General features: G+C 50.8%; 6 protein-coding genes across 6 annotated transcripts; 2 read left to right on the top strand and 4 right to left on the bottom strand.

Annotated features, from left to right (window-relative positions):
• Positions 1-507: 507 nt before the first annotated feature.
• Positions 508-2,723, bottom strand: J7T55_003710 (uncharacterized protein; the record flags this gene model as incomplete). Its single annotated transcript, XM_053143048.1, has 4 exons — positions 508-582; positions 680-1,570; positions 1,759-1,919; positions 2,051-2,723. 4 exons carry the CDS (start codon positions 2,721-2,723, stop codon positions 508-510), a joined length of 1,800 nt encoding a protein of 599 aa, XP_052993957.1.
• An 8,017-nt stretch (positions 2,724-10,740) lies between these two features.
• J7T55_003708 (fungal specific transcription factor domain-containing protein) lies at positions 10,741-11,909 on the bottom strand (the record flags this gene model as incomplete). The annotated part of the gene is made up of 2 exons (XM_053143047.1): positions 10,741-11,665; positions 11,809-11,909. The coding sequence occupies 2 exons, from the start codon at positions 11,907-11,909 to the stop codon at positions 10,741-10,743; spliced, it is 1,026 nt and encodes a 341-aa protein (XP_052993956.1).
• A 172-nt stretch (positions 11,910-12,081) lies between these two features.
• J7T55_003707 (uncharacterized protein) lies at positions 12,082-14,416 on the top strand (the record flags this gene model as incomplete). Its single annotated transcript, XM_053143046.1, has 4 exons — positions 12,082-12,205; positions 12,264-12,334; positions 12,503-12,594; positions 12,652-14,416. The coding sequence occupies 4 exons, from the start codon at positions 12,082-12,084 to the stop codon at positions 14,414-14,416; spliced, it is 2,052 nt and encodes a 683-aa protein (XP_052993955.1).
• Positions 14,417-14,444: 28 nt separating this feature from the next.
• Positions 14,445-16,154, bottom strand: J7T55_003706 (uncharacterized protein; the record flags this gene model as incomplete). Its single annotated transcript, XM_053143045.1, has 7 exons — positions 14,445-14,841; positions 14,891-14,954; positions 15,002-15,180; positions 15,229-15,379; positions 15,440-15,686; positions 15,839-16,000; positions 16,053-16,154. The coding sequence occupies 7 exons, from the start codon at positions 16,152-16,154 to the stop codon at positions 14,445-14,447; spliced, it is 1,302 nt and encodes a 433-aa protein (XP_052993954.1).
• A 1,231-nt stretch (positions 16,155-17,385) lies between these two features.
• J7T55_003705 (FAD dependent oxidoreductase) lies at positions 17,386-18,868 on the bottom strand (the record flags this gene model as incomplete). The annotated part of the gene is made up of 3 exons (XM_053143043.1): positions 17,386-18,198; positions 18,258-18,547; positions 18,601-18,868. The coding sequence occupies 3 exons, from the start codon at positions 18,866-18,868 to the stop codon at positions 17,386-17,388; spliced, it is 1,371 nt and encodes a 456-aa protein (XP_052993953.1).
• A 1,386-nt stretch (positions 18,869-20,254) lies between these two features.
• On the top strand, positions 20,255-21,689 carry J7T55_003704 (sur7 protein; the record flags this gene model as incomplete). Its single annotated transcript, XM_053143042.1, has 3 exons — positions 20,255-20,371; positions 20,428-20,854; positions 20,914-21,689. The coding sequence occupies 3 exons, from the start codon at positions 20,255-20,257 to the stop codon at positions 21,687-21,689; spliced, it is 1,320 nt and encodes a 439-aa protein (XP_052993952.1).
• Positions 21,690-22,168: the final 479 nt, after the last annotated feature.

Raw genomic sequence — 22,168 nt, 5'->3', positions numbered from 1 at the left:
TGCGAAGACCCAAGTTTCCTTCTTCACCGTCTTGACAAGAAGCAATGTGAGACAGGAAGCTCCAATTCTCCCAAGACCACGATTGTTGGAAGGACGTATCTTGGGAAAATTTACAACTAATGCAGCTCCGAGCATCGAACGAACATCCGGGCAGATTGCCATTCAGCACTCCATTGCCAACAAAATCCTGCCGTTTTCCCGCATCACTGTGAAACTTCCAATGAAATTCAACAGGACAAAGGTGAATTTTTTTCATCCAGAAACGTCCCCTTGGCCGGTATGCTGAGTAATGTTCCCATTCCCTTCTTCGAAGCAAAGGGGGCTGGCTGTAAGATCTATGCATAGAATTCGGCAACCGAGGATGGGAAGCTCGGCCTTGCATGAGAATGATCAGACCTGTGTCATCTTGTGAGCTCTCAAGAAGTTTGCGAAAATGGGCTCCGGCTTCGGTAATGTCCAATGATTCATCGAGTCCAATGTGCCTAGTCAAGAGAGTGTGCCTCTTCGTCAATTCCCAAATTCCTTCCTGGTCCTCTTCATGAGTTGGACGCCACATGATAGTTCTGGGTCGTAGTTGGCTGTCTGGAAAGTCACCTGGTGTCCTTTTCAGTTGGTGAATATCCACTCGAAGAGGATGAAAAGTTTTGAAAGTCCAGTCTGCCGGCGTAGGCCCGTATACAAGGTGGGTTATTCTGGGAAAGTCTCTGAAATACGGGTTTGCGACTTTATTGGGACGCAAATAACTTTCAGAGTCGGGAAGGCTCTTCCATGCCTCCAACTCCTCAGATCCGTAGTTTTCGAGGTCAAATCCAGCGTTCTGTACCATTTCAACCCAAATTCTCAGTGTCTTGGAGATTCTGCGGAAATTATGAACACATTCAGCAGAACCGGCTGTCCGGATTTGCCAATCAGGATGTCCAACGCAGATCATGAGTGGCGTGGTTCTTGTGACTTTTGTAAAGACTTCCTGTCTATGCCATCTAGAGGCTGATTGTGAATCGCCATGTGCCAGCCACAAATCGTTCTCGATGTCTGCAATAGCGCAAGGTTTGGCACCATTCCGCAAGACACTGGCTCCAATACTCACCCACGAGAGGACTTCCTCACCGTGGGCAGCAGAATTGGCTTGTGCAAGCCTCCAAAGATGACTAGCCACATAGTGCAATACAGTCAGCCCCTTCTGGCTTTGCAGATTAGCGAGTTCTGGTTCTGATGGGTCCAAGCCGATGCATCGAATGAAGGCCGAGGCAGATAGAAACCTGACACGTGAGACTATTTCAAACCTCAACTCGGCCGGCTGAGTCTTGAAGCTCAAGAGCTGTGTTTGTAACACGACATCAAGGGCTCCAACATCCTCACACCAGTGCAGCCACAAATATCGAGAGTCCGCTTCGAGGTCGGCATGAAAGCCTGGATCGTCCATGAATAGACGATACATATCTGTTTTGCGCCGCCTATTCCATAATGAAAATCGGCCAAGAGCGCTATTCAGGACAGTGGTGTGGTCTGGCCAAATTGTCTGACCAAGAAGATATTGGCAGATGTCTAATTGCCCATGCTTAGCAGCCACCTAAGATTCGTTAGCAACCGATACGATTCCAGTATAGGATTAATAGTGCTACCTCGACAAGCGTTTCCCAGGACCCAGCATAGTGCTTCCTGTCAAAAAAGACACTTTCAGCACTACGGACGTCCAGGGGAGATGCCATTCCACTTTCAATCAGCTTTCGAACCCCTTGAAGGTTGCCCCTCTCGCACAGGCGAAATATTGGTGAGTCGGCTGGTAAGACATTGTATGTATAGATCGTCCAAGGAGAGCAGGAAACTGAAAAAGTGACGTCCAAGACACGACGACAAAGCCAGGTTGGTAGTCGCAATTTCCAGGTCTGGTATCTCGTTTCTGCGCCCTTTCGTTGAGCCTTAACAGAAATAGCAGTATTTTGTCTCTTGATTGGTGTGGTTTCGCATGATATATCAATCTTGCACCCCGTGGAGGACAAGTCTGCAAGAGCTTGGCTAGTTGTGCGGGACATAATACTATGTATTTGACGGAGTTCTGCAGAATATTCCGTAAAAGCTTTTAGTTGTCGCGAGATGTCGGCGGTCTCGGAAGCAACTTGGGCTAGAGCGGTGGTGTATGCTTGATTTCGTTGCCTTTGGGACTCGGACATCATGCTTTGTAGTCGACGAAGCTCGGTAGTGGCCTCCGCAATAGGGCTCAGTTGTCGCGAGATGTTTGCGTTCTCGGTAGTAACAAGCTGGGTCAGAGCGATGAGGGACGTTTGTCGTTGCTGCCTCTGTATCTCATCGCAATGCATTTTGAAAGCAAACCCGAGCGAGGTTTTGGCTCTTTCCAGGTCTCCAAGTAGCTCCTTGATGTCGTGATCTTTGTATGCAACGTACAACTTGCCGCCTAGCCGGGGACGTTTGGCGAGACAGGTCTCCATCTTGTCGACCAGTTCTCGTAATTCAAAAGTCGAATGTTGGAAAATGACCAGGCATTGATCCAAAATGGCGCCACTGGGAGGACAGTATTGGTGATCCTGTTGAATATGCTGCAGAAACATGCCCATGGTCTTCAGCTCTTCGACCAGTTTCTCCACCGTGCGTGGCGCATCTTTGACAGCCTTGACGATCCTGTTGAGCTTTATGGAAGTTTCAATGAGCTGGAATCCCAATGATACTATACCGGCAGCACCGGCAGCCACATCGAAACCAGACATGGCTCAACACGAGTACCTAGGTAAGGGATATACGCTTGCTTGCTTGCTTGCTTGCTAGACCTTGGGGAAATGGAGGGAGAAATCAAGAACCTTTGGGTGCCAATGATGAGGGGTAAAAGAAGCCCGTTTTGCTCACGTCGTTGAGGCGTGTTCAGTGACGCAGCTGCGAGGCACAGAGATGCAGTCAGACAGCCACAAGTGCTGGAAAAGATGTTGACAGCCAACCAAATCCACACTTATTTTTCACCTGCATATTTGCCACAGAGTATGCCTGGAATAGCAATGAAAGTAGAAGAAGTATTAGTAAGCATTCTTTCAAGCCCATATATGACCTCTCAAGACCTTCTTGTGTCTTTTGAAAGAGTTGCAAATCGCGAAAACAACACGATGGGCCGCACTCTTCTCTGGAATCAACAACAGAAGAAGGCATGAGGTACTGGCTCACAAGACACTTACGAAATGATCTAGCTCTTGACTATATGCCCTAGAAGTGAATATATACATATTAACCGCCAGGCACAGCTCATCAATGTAGCATATAACAAGCATCTGTTGGGGATCCACAGGGTTAAAGGCAGCATCTATGTGAGTATGCATCAACCGGGAGCTAGCATCTTATGGCAGACTCTTCAGAAGCTCTATTTCAAGGCACTTCCGACTGTCTCGAAGGTGCGACCTCAATTACGGGCCCTGTCAAAAACACTGCTGTGGAGTTAGCTCTAAGTTCGCTTTTCGCAAAAGCAGAACTCCTTATCCTTCTTTCTGACCCATTAAGCTTGAACTAACCTACTTAAGTACTCGACTACATTTACTGTGCTCTCAACAGAGGCGGAAAAAGGATCTTATGAGTTTCATCAGGCACCTTCGCACACAAGGTAAGTGAGAATTCAATATCTTTCTGTCCGAAAGGCATCGGTCAACTGGCTGAGGCATGGATTAAATTCTTGGAATCTGCAGATCTGCCATATGTTTCACAGTAAAAGGGCGGGCACCTTCTTCCACGCCACATCGGCATTAATCAAGGGCGATTGCCTTGAGTCCTGGAATCTGGACCGCCGAGGGCAATGCGAAAATGAACTTTTCTCATTTGTTCGATGCCTCAATGATTTTCTCCGCCATCTCCACGAGGCTGTCTGCAACCACATCGACCTCGCCAAAGACCTCAGGCACTGGTTCGATCTCCCATACCGAGCACCAGGCAGCCTTGAATCTGATAGAAAGCCCTTGTCAGATGCCTAGAACAAGTTGAAGGACCGATCAAAAGTAGGATGTAACTCACCCATTCGCCTTTGCTCCTGACGCATCCCACATGTGGGCGGCGGCAAACCACGTCTGATCAGCGCCCTTGAATTGGTTCAAAACAAATTCGTAAGCCTTGGGCACGGGTTTCCTGACGTCCAATCCATCGCACGTGAAGAAATTTTCGTCAGGGCAGTGCAGGCCTGCTCCAGCCAGGTAATTCTTGACTCTTGTCTTGTCGCCCGTGGTAAGCGCCCAGACCGTAAATCCCGCATCCCTCAGCTTCTGCCAGGCCTCCTGAACGCCGGGCCTCGCCTTGAGCGCCTTGTACCCTTCGGCGCAGACCTCAGCATCCTCCTCGCTGAAGAGCTCCCTCGGCTTGGGGATCCCCACCTGGCCGAGCACGCGGAAGAAGAGCGGCCTGAAGATGGGAAAGAAGGGCTTGTAGCGGCCGGAGAGGTCGAGGAAGGTGAACTCCCGCTCCGCACATTCCATCCACGAGAAGCCGAAGATCTTGGGGCTGATCCCGTGTGCGCGGAGTTTGTCGCCGATGCGGGCGTCCAGGATATCGAAGAAAGCCTCGTACCCCACGCATGTCCCGACGATGTCGAAGACGACGTGCTTACCGCCGCTGGCCATTGTTATTGCGGATGGACCGTCTGAGAGGAGCTAAGGCTTGTAAAGAGTTGTTTGGCTGAAGGCGGCGGTCTGTTTCGTCGATCTGTTTCAATGTGGTTGCGACAAATATTGAGTGTGTGGGGTGTTTGTGTTACTTCCAAGCTTTGTGAGGTGTCAAAATAAGGTTACCAAGAAGTGCGCCGGATGTTGTCGTGACTCGCCGGACCAGTCACCGGTCCGTCTCCACTGCACGGGCCGGCCCCGGCACTTTCTATTGCGAGATAGGAAGTAACAACGGCAGCCCCCTTGATATGCCATGCAATCCGCTCGTAAACTGCATTACTTTGCAATTGATCGAGATTGAGGGCCTTTGCAACGGTTTCTTTGGCTTCTGAGTACATCCTGTGCAATTGAAGCGGGTGAAAGTTCGATTCACCACTAGACTATTTGCCCGCTTGCTAGAAGTATTATTAATGTATTGCGACTTGATTTCTTATTACTATTCTGAGCAGCTCATGAGGCATGACAGGCTCATGCAAGCCCATATAAGTAAGTATGCACACATTATAGGATTCACAGCGTAAAAAATCGAATTCAACCCCAGCCCGTCAACAGATCTATGTCTTTCGCGAGGCCCCCTCTACCCCCTTAATCTAATTACACAGCATATCGCTTTCTTAGCTAAATATGAAGCGCTTGACTTTAATATACCAAGGAATCTTTCTCTTCTCCCAATTGGTGTCATCGCTTTCCACAGTCCTTGGGACCTCCCTCCTGCCGGTAGTCAGGTCCATCTCCATCAGTGGCACGATCTTCGTCCTCTTGAGAATCTTCCACCCGCAAAACAACACAATAAAGACTGCGATGACAATGTAGTTGATAACGAAACCAACTGCATCGAAACCTCCAATGAAAACGCCATAGCCGGCAATGAACACAAGGAATGTGTTGATCGCGATGACGAAAATCGTGCCGTAGGGATACCATAGCGCGCGGAACGGCAGATCCTCTACGCGGTTTCCCTGGGCAACCCAGCCTTTTCGAAATCGAACATGAGTAACGCCTATCACGGCCCATGCGATATACGTAGCCGAGCCACTGATGCTGGTCAGGTAGCTGAAAACTTTGCCCGGGCCTGCTGTGTAATTGAGCATGGCAATGAGACCAAGAAAGTTTGAGAAGATGAGAGCATTTGCTGGCGTCCCATTCTTGGTGGTCTTCGCGAAGAATTTTGGTGCGCGTCCCTCTTTGGCCAGTGACACAAGACTCCGCGATGCCACATATAGGGCCGAGTTCATCGAAGAAAGTTGGGCGGTGATCCTGAAGTAAAGTCACATTAGAGGCTAAATGAGTATTCTTAAAGAGGAAACTCCTTACATTACAACGTTGACCACGTTACCAAGCTGAGGCGCACCAGCATTTGCAAAGGCAATTGTCCAAGGTGATTTCCCAGATCTAGTGGCAGCTGTGAGGAGATCAGGGCTGTTTGACGGTACGATAATGCCTGCGAAAAAGACCAAGCCCCTGGAACAGAGGGTTAATTCGAGTTCACAATAACTTTGCTTGGGACCAACTCACATGAATATAATCAGGACTCTCCAGAAAGTTTGCTTGATAGCCCTAGGCAGGTCTCTGGTCGGATTTTTAGACTCAGCCGCGGTGAGTGCCAGCATCTCTGTGCCGCAATAGTACACTGCTGCAAGCAGGAAACACTGTCCAAAGCCGTCGATGCCGTTGGCGATAGGACCTGGGTCTCTCCAATACCGAAATCCTATGTACTCGCCACCGATGGCGCCAGTATTGAGCAGAATCGCGCAGAGGAATCCTCCCAGGATGCAAAATAGCTTCCAGCAGGCGAAGTAGAACTCCATCTCTCCCCACACAACGACACCGAGCAGGGAAGTGACCTGGTAAAATGCCCACCAGCAGAGAATCCATCCATAAGTTGGTACTTTGTCGGTCCAATATCCCATTATTATCGAGCTTGCGTTGAAATCGCCGGCGACATTAGTGACCCACAGGTAAAAGTAATTCCAGCCCAGGGAAAACGCAAGTGAAGGGTCGACGAATCTCCCGGCCAGCTCGATGAAAGCGCCTTGAATAGGAAAAAGTGTGCTCATTTCTCCCAAGCACTGCATCACGAAGTAGACATCAACGCCGATTATGAAGAAGCATATCAGAGCCCCGACTGGGCCACTGTAGGCAATGGCGTAGCCCGTTCCATACCAGATACTCGCACCGACTACACCGCCAAAGGAGATCATGATGAGGTGACGGTTCTTGAGGCCCCGCTGCAGGCCATCATCTATGCTGGGCATTAGTAAATCTCCCTGCTGGCTGTGAAGAGCAGGCTCCAGCTCACCAATGATGTTTCCATTCTCCAATACGGCTCCGGAAGTGTCATCTCCCGAGTCCTGCGCCGATGACACGTCTGCAGTGGCGCTCTTTTCATCGTTGGCCGCCATCATGAAAATTGACTTGAGCTGCTGTGTGGCGGCGCGGCTGAGCCGCACGAAATAGCCTCAAGGACAGTTCTTGGGCCAAGCCAAGCAACGATGCAACACGGCTCAAGACACGTGGATGTTATTGTACTAGAATGTCGTTCATGAGTGAGCAATAATCACCCATTCGCCATTAGCACGCCCGCAAGTGCAAAACCGGCGGTGAATGAGGTCGGGGAGGCCCTGAACCATAAATTGACCCCTCAATCGCGCACAAATTGGTTTCCGGCAATCTGCGTGCTGATCTGGGGGTTGTGCTCTTATCTCCGTCATGCCAGCAACGTTGTAGGGGTTTACGAGGGGTCGATAGGACTGCTATCGCCCGCTTTGATGGGGCGGAAAGGGCGGAGATGAATGTCGATAAGGTTCGGAACTTCGTGACTAGGATCCCCCAGATTTCTCGGCGCCACGGGCGTTAAGTTTGGCGTCAGGGGTCTATTTTGAGGAAAGACATAGCGTCATGTTACGTGTAAATCAAATTGCGCATCAATTGCTGACTATCCCGCCATCTGCTGAGGAAGGGGTCGGCCGGCGGCAAGATAGGCTAGCCTACAGATGGTCAACAAGCCTGCCCAAGTAGCCTTTAACGCTAGACCTCTACAGTCAACGTTGAGTCGCCGGTTTACAACTTATTATGCTGTCTGTTGCCTTTCCAATTCCTCCGAATTAATGGGTGCACCTACTACGTGCTGCGGTGACAAGTATAACAAGATCCTAGTAATCATCTGACCATACCATTCGTAACATTCCTGGTGTTTTCCTCAGATTGCTTTAAGCAGGCATCGAAAGCCCTTCTGTCTCTCACCTCGAAGTAGGCTTCGAAAGCCTTGGGCGTGGCGGATTGTGCAGTGGTATCTTCGTTGTCTTCAATTCTTCGAGTCAGCCACGAGATCTCCTGAGATATGTTGGAAAAGCGGAGAGGAGGTAATACATACACTGCACATAGTCCAGGCACGGGGGCTTGGCCTCGTTCTGCTTGATTTTGAACGACAAAATCAGGCGCGCGAAGATAGTGTACAGAATCCGATTAGAAAAGCTGACTGCAGTGCATCCACGTCCACCGGCACCGTATGAAAATTGGTACGGCGCGGGCACTTTGCTAGCCAACTCTGGCTCAGTCCATCTCTCTGGGCGGAAAATGTGTGCGTCCGGACCGTAAATTGCCGGGTCTGCCACTGTCAGCCATGAAGATAAACAAGGTAAGCCGTACAGAATTGCTCATACCATGGTTTGTTGCTTGCGCGTTCACTAAAACCATCACTCCCTTTGGTACTCTCGCACCGTTCCATTCGAAATCCTGGTATGTTTGTCGGGGCGGCAGGATATGAAGCGGAGGATAGTAGCGAAGCGTCTCCCGCACGAATGCAGCCACATATGAGGAGTTCTCCATCTCGACAGCTTGCTGGAAAGCGGCTTCAATGTCGCCTGATGAGCCAAGCATCTCTAAGTAAGCCTTCTCTTGCATGGCTTGGCCTTCGGGACCAGCCAGGTAGGCGATGCCAGCAATCGCCGTTGTCAATATTGTCTCGAAGCCACCTGACATCAGGCCACCTAGAATTGTGCGAACATCATCTGGGGGGGCTATCGTCAGAACGTGAAAGACGCGATCCGCGGAGACAACTCACCTTTCGTCAAATTCTCCTGTGTATCAGTGAGGAGGCCTGTGGCCACACAATGTTTGCTGCCCTCCGCCGCAATGCTCTCCTTGGTTTCTTCGAGAAGTGTAGCAAGCCACTTATCCCTTCGACCCCTGACCTGATTTGCGATGGAAGAGCGAGTCTCGTCGCGAAAGAAGCAAGACCTAAGATATGGTATGTAGTCCTGTGCATTCGAATTCGTGGATCGAAAACTGTAAGTTTGCCATGTTAGTGCCAATGAGAGAGACTTTTTGAAGTGTACGAACCTCGATATAACCTTGGCATCACCCAAGATGCCAAGTAGAAGTGGGTCAGCGATGTCTTCAAAACGCCTCCCGTAACAAAACATTAGAACGACATTCAACGCCAAACGCTTCTGGTAAATATGAGGCGAGACTGCTTTGCCCCCATGGCTCGCCTTGAAGATTCCTTCGACCATCCGTGAGGTTTCCAGATCCAGCATACCGGTAAGTCTCTTGATTGCTGGAGAGGTTGTCAACGAGCCGACGACTCGTCTTTGCTTCTTGGTGCGCTCGTTCCAAGGATTGCTCCCAATCGTCGAGGCTTGATACAATTCAGCTCTCTACCTCATGAGAAAGAGGTTCACCTGTCTTACCTGATGTCTTGGAGACGATGCCATGAAATGTGTATAGTGAAGGTCTGTCGATGGTATAACTCTGACGAGTCACTAGCCACTCTCTCGCTACCTCGAAACCGTTGAGGAAGATCACTCGCCGGTTGCCGAGTCTGACTTGATAAATTGGCCAACTATAATCCTGGGCCCATTTCTCTGCTGTGGTTGCGTGGTCTTGTCCAAGCATATAGAGGTGCCCATGCAGCAGGGAGCCGCCTGGGATTTCCGGAATGCTTTTGATAGCAGCAAAGTCGACATAGAAGAAACGCAGGTAAATCAGTAAAGAAATGCATATTACCATAGAGAGATATGCCAGTATTGGCGTCACGGACAGTGCTGGCAGATCTGCCATGGTGGCGAGAGAGTGTGGACGAGACGAAGCCAAGAATTGAGAACGCTAGGCCATGATATCTGTGGTTTAGCAGATAATTTGGTCGTTTCAAATGGCAAAGTTTGCCCACAACAAACTGAAAAGGATATGATGTGCTTAGATTGTTTGGAGACATGCAGAAAGTCCTAGTAAATGGCTTCGGCATTGCCCGGTGGATCCTCTGCCCCAGACGCCGGACTCCGAGGCCCGCAGTTTTGCAGTAGCCAGGAGACCATGATGACACTCTCTCGTGATGACTTCGGCATTTGATTTGAAAGCGAACAGGATCAGCCTTAATAATTCCCGTTTCCATTCCCTCGGTTCGTCATCAATAGCTCCCGCCTAAATATCTCACATTGCCCGCGATATCTGGCGCCAGACATCATAATAATCCTTTCCGCCTCTCCATAAGGGCAAGGTGAAGGCGAGCACTTCCGAACACTTCAGCAAATACGCTGAGTACGTTTCTGCAGTAGGCCAAAGGCAAGAAGTTCCGGTCATAAGGACGCATCCTCCCACGAAAGCTCGCAAGGTTGCAAAGACTGGCGGTAGAAATATGTCCCGAGACACCACAATTGAATGCGCTGCATCAACTAAGCACGCTGCCTCGGACAAGACCCTGGCTTGAAGAGATGGATAATGATTTGAACGACCAATTGTTGAAAAAGTGGAGCAGACTTCACATGGTGGGTGATTCAAAAGTGCTGGTTGCAGCAGGACCCAGCCCAGGTGCGTTAGTACTTCTGACGGCGGCATCAACTGGAGAGTCTCAACAGCATGGGCCAGTGAACTACGCAGCGGGCAGTGCGGTGATACCTCGTCAGGGAATGGGGGATCAAAGAGCTGGTGCATGAGCTTTATGCAGTAGTTGTAAGCAACATCGCTATCAGCTTGATTCCACGGTATGCTGCAACTGAGCACGCTTGTTCGATGAACCAGAATATTCATCATTCTGTACTTTTGTCAGCTAAAAACGGGGGCTACGAGGTCAAATGCGTAGGTATGTAAGACAAGAATCTCACCTTTCAATATAGATCAGCACAGACAGCGTTCGCTTCTTGGTTTCTGGCGGCAGTCGTCTCGTTTGAGAGCTTGCCGGTAATGTGGGCCCTGGTAATGGGTGTATGGCTTGCTCGTCCGTGCGATGCCAGCCGAGTTCCAGGCAGGACCTGGTTGCGAAGCTTAAAAGCTCCCATATGAGGCCTCTTTCAGGATCCGCAAGCTCATAGATGATGAGCAGCAGCAAAATGACGACGATATGATCATTCGGCTTCGTCACGAACTGAGCAGCGAGCTCACCGCCCCACTCACGGCAGGTTGACGCTACAATTTTCCAGGCCGGCGCGTAATAGCTCTTGTGAGTAGCAGCGATTGCGCAGGCTAGAAGAACGCAGCACCTGTCTGCTTCTCCCATTTGCTTCAGGCTCGCCTCATTCTCGTCAGGCAGGGTGATACTAGCCGGGAGAGCCGGCTCGACGCACCGAACGTAGTGAGCTAGTAACAAGCGAACCGTGTTGGGTGTTACTGAGGCCCTATCGAACCTAGATGCTGCAAAAACGTTGATGCCCTCTTCTTCGGGGTTCAGATTGCCCGGGACCAGAAAAGGTGACTCGATCTTAACACCCTGGTTAAGCAGCTTGCGGACGGTGGCATCGCCTATGATGACTGGAGGAGACTGCTCGAGAAAAAGGGTGCCATTGCGGGAAGGCAAGACGAATTGGAATGCACCGCCGGAATCTGTGGGGCCCGATGTAGTGTTGTCGTTGTTCTGAGAATGTGTGTGATGGACTGCAACGATAGCCTTGAGCTCCTCAATGCGGTCATAGAGGCTCTTGATGTGACTTCTCGGAACATCTTGCTGCAGCACATCGTCGTAGAAAGAGCATGAGAGGCCGGATTTATGACAATTCTGACAAGCTGGGAGACGGGCATCACACTGGGTACTGTAAAGTCAACACACAGTGCGTGGCAAAGCACCTACGCCTCAAGATGATAACCACACTTCCACCTGGGACCGGAGAATGGAGGACTTGCCTTTATGCGCCTGGTGCGGCATCTGGTACATGTTTTGAGCATGATCTCTGACTAACGGATCCGAGCAACAGGAGCTGCGATCACTTCCCGAAGCTTGGCAATAGGTGTGTGATCCAGGCGCAGGTGAGAAGACGATGCTGTTGAAATCTGCATGTTTTGTTTGGTGAGAAGCAAATGCGCTACCCCTTGCCCCCTGCACGTCTCTCCAGCTGGTAAGGTTAGTCCTAGAGGTTGAATGGGGAAGCTCAACTCAGCTGCTAGGTTCGAGGGGGAGAATGACTCGAGGGCCTACCAGGGCATCCCCTGCCCACACACCAGCAGCACCATGAGAAATCGAGACCGTCTGGGGCTTGAAGAACCTGGGGATCGGATCATCGGGGGTTCCAAACCTCATTTACTGCATGTGGTCATCAAGCTCATCGTCTTCGACTCATTTGTGACAGACGCCAGTAGAGTCAGGGGAAGTCAGCTTTCAACCCAAAAGTGATAGAATGGACAGTATACCAGATATTCAGCTGGCAGCTTCGGGCCGGCATTCTTCTAAGGTTTGCGCGAGGTGCAAGAAAAGGAAGACAAAGGTACGCACAACCAACAGAAGGATCCCCTTCCTACCATCATGGCCCACAGCCACGTGAGATCTGAATCGCCTGGTTCTGCTCCACATGAGGCTCATCGAGAGTTGGTCTATAATCCGACTTCATCTGAGCTTCTTCCTCTACAAGCACATGCTGACATCATCCCCACAGTGTGACTCGGCCTGGCCGTCCTGTGGAAGCTGCACGAAAGCGGGCGCAGTGTGCAGAGGGTACGGCTCAGGTGGCGAAGAACTACCCCGGAGGTAAGTCTTTCACCACATTCATATTGTCCAAATCAGCTAGTTGACTCGTGAATTCAGTCTTGTACGCGCTCTTGAAAACCACGTCGCTCAATTGGAGCGTGAGGCAGCGGGTCTCCAGCACTCACCCAACAGCGTCGCCGTAGCCTTGACCTCAAGACTGGCTCATGCCACGCTCGCAGCAGACAGTCCCTCGACAACATCCTTCTTTCTTTCCTCCCTTTCGCCAGCGTTCTTCCTCAGGCCAAGTTGTCCTCCGCTGTTGATATCGAGAATCAAGCCAGACGTGTCTCAGCCAGATCCCCGGCAGGTTCGAACGCCACCTCGCGATGGGCCTTCGATATCTACGAACCTTGGACAGATTCCACCAGCTGCTCTTGACCAGATGATCTGGAACTACACCAACATCCACCTGCCACAGTATCCATGCGTGCAAGAGCAATGGCTGCGCCAGGTCTTCTCGCGTGTGTTTGTCACTCACGGCGGAGACACAGATGCTGCTTTGACTCTGGGCATACCCCCTGAGTCCGGCCTGTCCCACTTCGACTACTTTGTCGCCTTCGTCTCCCTTGCCATTTCTTCGATCACACTGACCTGGAAGAATGAGGCCCAGGCGCGGACTGCCTCTAACGCGTTCTTTGCAATCTCACTCCAGCATCTCCGGCTTGTCCTCGGTGCTACCGAAATTCAGAAGCTTCAAATTTCGCTTCTCCTCGCTCACTATGCCCACATGAGCCCGAGCAAGGTTGATAATTGGGCTTGCATATGGAACGGAGCAAGAATTGCACTCGAACTTGGCCTCCACAAACGCTCCCCCGATTCTGCCTCGCACGGCCAGCTGTTTTGGGTTCTGTATGGCATGGAACGCTCACATTGCACTCTTCTCAGGCTTCCTCTTTCTTTTCCTGAGGAATCTATCACTGCTTCCCTGCACATACCGAATTTCAATGCTATCAACAATGATGAAACTAAAAGGCAATCATCTGCGACTCATCTGTACCGTCTACGAGCGATGGAAACCGAGATTTACCGCGTCTTGTACCTGCAGGACTCCAAGGCTCAGGGGGAGCTTACAGACCTTGACGCTTGGATCAACAACATAACAAACCGGCTAGACGAGTGGCTTGAGACAGCAAAAGGCTTCTCTAAATACCAAATGTTCGAGTTCAGGATGGTCCAGCACTCGTCTGTCAAGTCCCGTGTCTACCGCCCCACACCGCGACTAGAGGTCAGAACGCCCGAGGACCGCCACGCCTGCTTCGTTGCCTGCTCGGCCTTGGTGGATGATTACCAGCAGCAGACTAAACGGCGGCGTCTGTTCTACCCTTGGCATGCTGTGCACATTCTCTACGAGGCAGCGATCGTCATGCTAGAGGCTTGCTGGGCCTTGCGGGATTACGTGCCAGCAAGGCAAGAAGCCAGGCAGATTCTGGCGGTTACCATACCAGACTGCCTGATGCTTCTGACCAAAGTCGGTGAATCTTGGGATGACGCTGCTCTTTGCTCCAAATACCTTATGCCGATTGTCGATGAGGTTACTGTTGCATTCAGGGTGAGAATTATGGCCGACATCCTCTCACCTCACAAAGTTCCAGAGGCCGAGACCACTGAAAAATTGCGGAAGCTACTTTTCCCTGAGGGGCCGCCGTCTTGGAGCACGCCGGTGTCGTCCGAGTCGCTGACAGTCGAGCCTGAAGCACCTGCTCCCTTGATGGACAACGCTGCTCTGAGTGGCATCGAAGAGTTCGACTGGGATGCAGACTGGAATTTTCTGCAGGACTTGTCACCAGTGTTCACAAAGGACACTCCATGGGCGTCGAATTGAACCGTGTCCATGATTTACATTTAGAGGTCTACTCTGCTGGCAACGGTCCAGCGCTCTCCAGGTCTTTCAGGGCACCGATGAGGACATTCGCACCCCGGAGCATCTCTTCCTCTGATATTGTAAGAGGAGGGCATATCCGCATTCTGTCGCGTCCCGCTGCGCCAGTGAGAAGTCCTCTCTGTGCTGTCAAAGACGCGAGCCTCTTTGGCGTGACTCTGGCTGATGACGTATCCAGAATCATAGCCCAAAATAACCCAGCACCCATATAACCTGCAACGTGTGGTGGGTTCGCTTTTTTCAATGTCGATATAAGCAGCTCTCCCATATGATTCGCTCTCTCGGCCAGGTCCTCGTCGACAAGCACATCAAGAGCTGCCAAGGCTGATGAGCATGCTATTGGGGTTGCCGCCATGGTTGATCCGATCCTGATGGGCTGTTAACTTGGCTTCAACTTCTGAGTGGCTGAAAACATACTCATAGGGGCCGACCAGGTCCATTGTGGCTTTGTCTCCCATTACTCCCGAAATTGGATACATGCCTAGGTCAATCAGCGATGCCATTGGGGACGAGCCAGGTATACTATACCTCCTGCCAGAGCTTTCGCGATGACCACAAGATCAGGACGAACACCATCTCTTTGATATGCTAGATTGGCACCAGCTCTTCCAAGGCCACATTGTACTTCATCAGCGATGAAAAGGATGTTATATTTCTTGCAGAGTCTCTCAACTTCCTTCAGGTAGCCTGTCGGGGGCACCATAACTCTGCTCCAGTCAGCTATATCCTCACGCATTTTGGTCCGGACGTCTCACCCGGCCGAGCCCTGTATCGGTTCCACTATGAAGGCAGCGATCCTTCCACCGTCGAGTTCGAACGCCTCGCGAATATCGTCAATCTCACCAAAGCGTATTGGCCTGCCAGCGGGCGAGAAAGGGCCGACTTGTGGCATGAACGGCCCGTATACTGGTGAGAATTGTCAGAGCTATTCTCACCAGGAAGACCGAGCCTCCAACCCAGACTTACGAGGACTCTTCTGGTGGTCGCTTCTCATCGCCACCGTGCTTAGCGTCGCACCATGGTAACAGCGTCCGGCCGTTAACACCCACGCCTCACCTTCTGGAATCCCCTTTTGCAAATAGCCCCACTTCCTGGCGATCTTGACAGCAGCATCTGCGGCCTCTGCTCCGCTTGTCAGCGCCACGAATTTGTCATATCCGAATAAATCATGGAGTCGTTTTGCCAACTGCCCGTAGTATGGGTTGTGGAATGGCTATCACACACTCGATCAGCGGAGTTTCAATGGATATTGATGAACTTGCTTCGAGCGTCGCATGTTGCGAAGCTCATTGTGATGGGCAGGACCCGAACATTGAGAGCTGGTGAGAATCGAAGAGGCTACCGGGAAAGGAAGGCGTTAATTACCATGTTCACAACCGCGCACTCAGAAGCAGCCTTGGTAGCAGCAGCGACGATCTTGGGGTGGCTGTGGCCGAAGTTTGTGACTGAGTACATTGAGAGAAAATCGATGTACTCTTTTCCGTCGACATCCCATGCTTTGGATCCTTGAGCCCTGACGAGGGCGGTCTACCCAGCGTGTTGGTGTTAGGTTCAGCTAGGAGAACTAGAGATGACATACTGGATATGGTGCGAAGCCCCCTGCTACATAGTTGTCATAGAGGTCTACAACTTGTTGATTCTTTTGGGAGATGGAGTTCTGTGGATCCAAAGCTGTATCCATAGTCGGTCCTGGAGTATGGTATCCTTCTCTGTGGAGCATGGCTTATGGGGCCATTACACCTGCGAAATCAGAGCGGCGAGGTATTGGAAGATCACCATTCACGTTGACCACGATGCATTTCCACAGTGTGTTCCACCTGGGCGCATGGGCCCTATCGGGACTGATCTCTCGGCAGCAGGCTAGTAAACTTTACCGCGGGATCGATCCCCTCACGCGGGCTAATTACACGTCGCGTAGCTCCAATGCGGGTCCCTGAATCGCACTTGTTTCCGCGGGCTGCGGCAGGCGCTGTCTGTGGCAAGCGAAATGCCGCCCCCCCCCTGTCGTTTAAGCCGTGCCGCAGAAACAATGCAAATTTGGTAGCAACATCGGCAACTCACAAATATCCTCCATAACACGCTGCGTATACGCTCAATCAGGATGCAATCAACTAGAATAGATTCTACACTTCTAAAGCTTTCTAAATATGTATATAAAATAAACTTAATGATAATGCGCAATGAGATTTTGATGATTTTATAAGTTTAAGTTGATATTTACAAATCTTAATTACTAAGCAAATCTTAATTACTAATCAAGATTTGCAAATATTAACTTGAACTTAAATATCCTTTATAGCATACTGCATATATATTTAATTAGGATGCAACTAGCTAAAACTAATTCTATGCTTTTAGAGCTTTTTAAAGATATATATAGAATAGAGTTAATGATAATGCGCAATGAGATTTTGATGATTTTATGAGGATATTTGTGAGTTGCCGATGTTGCTACCAAATTTGCATTGATTTTGCGGCACGGCTTAAACGACAGGGGGGGGGGCGGCATTTCGCTTGCCACAGACAGCGGCATGAATCTGGCAAGATGAGTTGGCCGATGCTACTCCGTTAGTAGTCACCATCAGACACGGATCAGGTCTAGCACATTCATTCCCACCCTCTGATGCAGTGATTGTTGCGAGCCACGATGTCCTAATTGGTAACCTGCGGGCGAGCTTATTACTGGAATTCTGGTGGTTGAAAATGGGCTAAGATTGTAGCAATTTTCTGACGAGAAATAATCGAAGCTGGGGTAGCCTAAAATCGTTCTTTCGACGTCAGCGGGTACCCAAGACGATGGGCACGATTGCTTTGAGGACTGCACGTGTGGACTTGCTTGAAGTATGTCATATTGACTTAAATAGGGGAATCTGGTTGTTTTTCCTTGTCTATGCATGAGTAATGTCCAAAACCTATACACCAAGAATTTCATTCTTGGTGCTTTGCAGCCTCTCTATAGTAGGCTTGAACACAGCCGGCAATTCTGTCTCCTCAAATGTCTTCTCTCCCCTGATGATCTCAGCCAAAGACTTCGAAGCCAAATGTATCAAAGGCATGCCATGTCCACTGAAGCCCGCTGCGATATACTGAGACTTCTTTCCGGGCACTTCGCCAATATATGGCATGAAGTCAGATGTCCACCCCATGATGCCGCTCCAGACCTTGTCTGTGCAGGCACCAGAATCCTCCCAGCCGCTGAAGTGGCGTTGCATCAGCCCGTCGAAGTATGTGGTAGCGGGCTCAATAAGTTTGCTGTCATCTGTCACTCCGTACCAATGTGACTTGTCGTGCCAGAAAGGTTGTTTCGCTCCGCCAATGACTATCGACTTGTCCAAGCGTGAAATCATGTAGTCGTATAAGGCAGGACCGTAGCGAAGAGAGTAGGTGTGCACTAGACGAGAAGTGTTTTCCGGCGCCGTGGGAATAATACGGCTACATATTCCGCGGACGGGGACGATTTTATGCTCGAATTGTGGGGCGATGGCTGCAGTATAGCCATTTGTCGCGAAGATGATCTTCTTTGCCAGTATCGAGCCGCGCGGGGTCGTGACTGTCCAGTGTCCTGCTGAGTCCGTTTCTGACGAGACAGATGTGACCGGGGTGTTAGTTTGCAGATTGACACCTTTGGCCACAATCTTGGAGAGCAGACTCATGACGAGTTTGTAGGGCCATAGATGAGCTGCAGTGAAAGAGAAGCAGCACTTCGCATCCTTTACTCCCGATATCTTGGATTGTGTTAGAATGATTTGTGGGAACTTTCCGTACTCGGATATGAACAACTCACGGCTTCCGCATCTGGACCTTGCACATAATGGACATCTCCAAGGTCAGCGGCTCCAACTCTTCGTAACTCCTGATACGCAGCATGTGTTGATTTGGCATGTGCCTCGTCCAGATACACATCAATAGCTCTCGTCAGCACGAAGTTACAGTCGATACTCTCTCGTTCTACCAACTCCTTTACCGCGAGCACATTCGATGCCTCAAAGCGAGCAAAAGCGGCCGCGTTATCTGCTCCATATTTCTTGGTGTACTTCAGGATATTGTAATACACATCAGGCTTGATATGACCGCCTGAAGGAGTCAGACTTGGTTCGGGTTGGATAAGATACGGATCGCTCTCTTACCATTGCGCCCAGACGCTCCTGAGCAAGCCTCGCGTGCTTCGAGAAGGACTATCTTGGACGGATCCGGGGCATCGCTGGAATCGAGAAGATGGTATAAGGTACTGACTCCAGCATAACCGGCGCCCATCACGAGTATATCACATTCTGAAGGAAGCGCCTCCGATGATCGAAAGGAATCCAACTCATGGAGCTCAGTCCGCCAGAACGGCAGTGTTGCATTAGCCACAGGTAGGCCAGTCCTAGCGCCGGAAGAAGTGTTGGAGATCATCGTCATCAAGCCAAATGGGGTTCACGGCTTAATTCTGCCCTACGGCACAGCAGGTTGTCATGTTGTCATGTTGTCATGTTGTCAAGTTCCTGTTATCGAGCCTTACGTTGCCTGCTAGTTGCCGGACTTAACCGCGTAGCTTCGAACTCAAATCGGGGGCATCCCGAGACCGGCTTGCTCCGGCGGATTCAATGAAACCACCGGCCCGGATCGACGTCAAACCACGTGTGGCGACATACTATGTCTGCCTGCGCGGCGAAAACGGTTCGAGATCCTTCCGGAAACAGGCTGACCTACATAACTGTGATGCCAAGCAGGGTGAGTGAGTGCTGACAATCCCTGGTGAAGTTTTCGTTCAAATTGAACACAGCCCAAGAAATGATAAATTTACAAGCTGCCCACTAAGTGCGATCACAAATTCGGGCGAGTTATTGCTGCAAGTCGCTGTTAATTTCAACGTTTTGCTATGTGAAAATGGTTGCGAACTTCAAATTTGAGTGTAAGCGGCGCCCGGCGTGCCTTGGCCGATCGGAACCGCCGGTGTGAGCATCCAAGATCTTTGGGGGGTGGCCACCGCAACGGCCAGGTCAAGTTCTACCGGGCAGTATCATCGGTGCTTGATTTGCCGTTTGTATCGCGGTCTCGCCGGCTCGCAAGCCGTTAAGTGTTTCGGGTCTGAGCCGGGGAGGAGCGTGGCGGCCCAATTGATGACCGTATGTCCAGATTGTCAGCAATGCAGCGCCGCAGCGTCGAATCATTGGCAGAAGATGTTTCAACAATGGAGATAGTGGGCCTACAAAGCGGCCACCCAACAACGCTCATTGATTCATTCAGGGGCATGGGCTTTGTGCCATCGGCTCGCCGTTGATGACACAGGTCACCTGCCCTGGCCGGTTTTCGAGGGTTGAGAACTGAGTGGCCTTGACCCGCCGCCTTCTTTGTTCTCATTCACCAACGAATTGACCCTACTCGACATTCGTCGTCTGAAAATTTGTTTGGACCCTCCAGACCTTTATCTGCGTCCAACCAAGATGGGCTTCTCAAAGGGCGGCATTGTCACGACTCCATGGCTGAAGCAAGGCGGCCATCAGCAGACACCCGAATCTGACACGATTGCCATCTTTTGCCTCCCATAGGGCCATACTAGAAACAGTGACCGTCGAACTTTTGAGCTTGGAGTTTCGTCACTACAGCCTCAGCTACCTGAGATCATTCAAATGATGCAGTCTCTGATATTTATCTAGGCGTCAAGCCACAGATTTTCATCCCCACAGTTTTGGCAGCTCACATTCCTTTCGTTTTGTTCTCTTTCATTTTCGAAGTACCTTCACAGTCGAATACCTTTCATTTCACGAGCAGGTACTCGATAATACAGATTTCACTAAGATGTATCCCATCGCAGGAGTCTCCGCACTCCTTACCATCGTCAGCTTCGTGCTGGTGATGTTGACCATCTTCGCCGGCAACAAGCCCGGATACATGGAGGATTACCACATTCTTTACGTCAGTCTCTCATGTCCGATCATTTGAGTCACGAAATTCTCTAACACATATTACAGTTTAATACTTCAACACTAGGCGAGAACCTTGTCCCAAAGCTCAAGGCCCGGGCACCCATGCCAGAGCCCACGGCACCTCCAACTCTCCTCAACCGCTTCCACGAGGCCCCGGAGAAGCGTATTGATATCGGTGGTGGACTCAACGACATAGGAAACGGTATTAACAGTGTGGCTAATCAAGCAGGCTCCGCAGTGGGGAACGTCGCCACTGCAGCTGGAGCTGCTGCCACTGAAGCGGTCGGCAAAGGTCTTGACGCCCTGTCGGACATTCAGAACAATCTCGCAGACGAGCTGGCCAAGAAGCTTGGTATCAAGGAGTTTTATTCGATTCACCTGGTCGACCTGTGCCAAGGTGACTTCACACCCAAGGCTACCGATCCCGAGGCCACTTTCGACGTGTCGAACTGCACCGAGCCGTTCAACTACAGTAAGTGACTCCCTATTACCAGCGACAAGGAAAGCAGATCGCTGATATGGTATTCGCAGACCTGCTCAACATCTCTGCGTTGCTCGACAAGCAGCTCAGTGTTGGACCTTTCTCCCTGAACTTGGCTGATTTGGGCCTTACAAATGACATCCAGGACAAGCTCGACGATGTCCCGAAGATTATCCAGGCTATCGTGGCGATGTACATTATCGCAGCCATCTTCATTGCCTTGTCTTTGTTTGCATCCATTGGTGCCATCGCCCTCATTCCCAACTCAGCCGGATCCAAGATCGTGATGGGTAACCTGGGCCTTGCCGGTGTTGCACTCTTTTTCCTGCTGGTAGGCAACCTCATCACTACCATTGGGAGCGGCAAGGTCGTCGAGAAGGTAACCGAGCTCGGTGACGGTATTGGCCTGTCCGCGGTTCGCGGCGGCAAATTCATCGCGCTGTCCTGGGCGGCCTTCGCGCTGATGCTACTGGTGGTGTTCTACTGGATCTACGAGTTCTTCGCGGAGAAGCAGCGCGGCAGCGACGCGCATAACCGGGCCATCGGCGGATTCAGCTTTGGCCACGGCAAGTCCGAGGCCGGATGGAGTGAAACCGACTCGGGGCTCGCGTCCCGGGAGAACTCCTTCCCTAGGGAGCAGCAGGGCGGAATGGCTGGCGGCTACCCCCCGACCCATGCCCCCAGCGGGATGGGTCAGCAGCCTGTGAGCCCCATGGACGAAGTTCCTCTGGATGGGTACAACTACGGCCGGGGCACCCACGAACCCCAGCCCGTCTCTCCACTTGATCAGGGAGGCTACGGTCAACATCCTCCAGCCAGGTACTAATGGGTCCATGGTAAGCATCAGCTCGAAGCCTGGCCATTGTGCCTATGATCGTCCATTTGAGGCAGTTTCACTGACTCTGTTCAGAGCGGTTAATTAAACTTCCTTTGCGTCCGAAGACGACGGCCTCGTGGCCATCGGCTTCAAGTCACGACATAACACTCCTTGTGAGTGGGTCACTTAAAATAACAAGATGAGGTGTTTGGGGGGATTGTCTTTTACCTGAGCGGTATTGTTTCAAGTTGTCTGTTCCTTTTCTGTTTTGGGTACATCACATCTACAAATTACGACTTTACAACAACCTTGTCCACGTTGCATGAAGAGGCTCGTGTGACAATGATCCTCGTCTCTTGCATCTGGAATCTGCCTGTCATTAGCTTAAATACCCAAATTCTCCGTATGTGGATACTCATAAACTGTTCGGTGCTTTAAGAGACTTAATGTGTCTGTGTATATTATGCTGTGAATTGTGTGTTGGGGGC

This window comes from Diaporthe amygdali (genome assembly GCF_026229845.1).
Source record: "Diaporthe amygdali strain CAA958 chromosome Unknown NODE_13_length_1014660_cov_65_381101, whole genome shotgun sequence".
NCBI classification, from domain to species: domain Eukaryota; kingdom Fungi; phylum Ascomycota; class Sordariomycetes; order Diaporthales; family Diaporthaceae; genus Diaporthe; species Diaporthe amygdali.
Note: the sequence above shows the minus strand (reverse complement) of the source record. Positions and strands in the feature narration are given on the sequence as shown.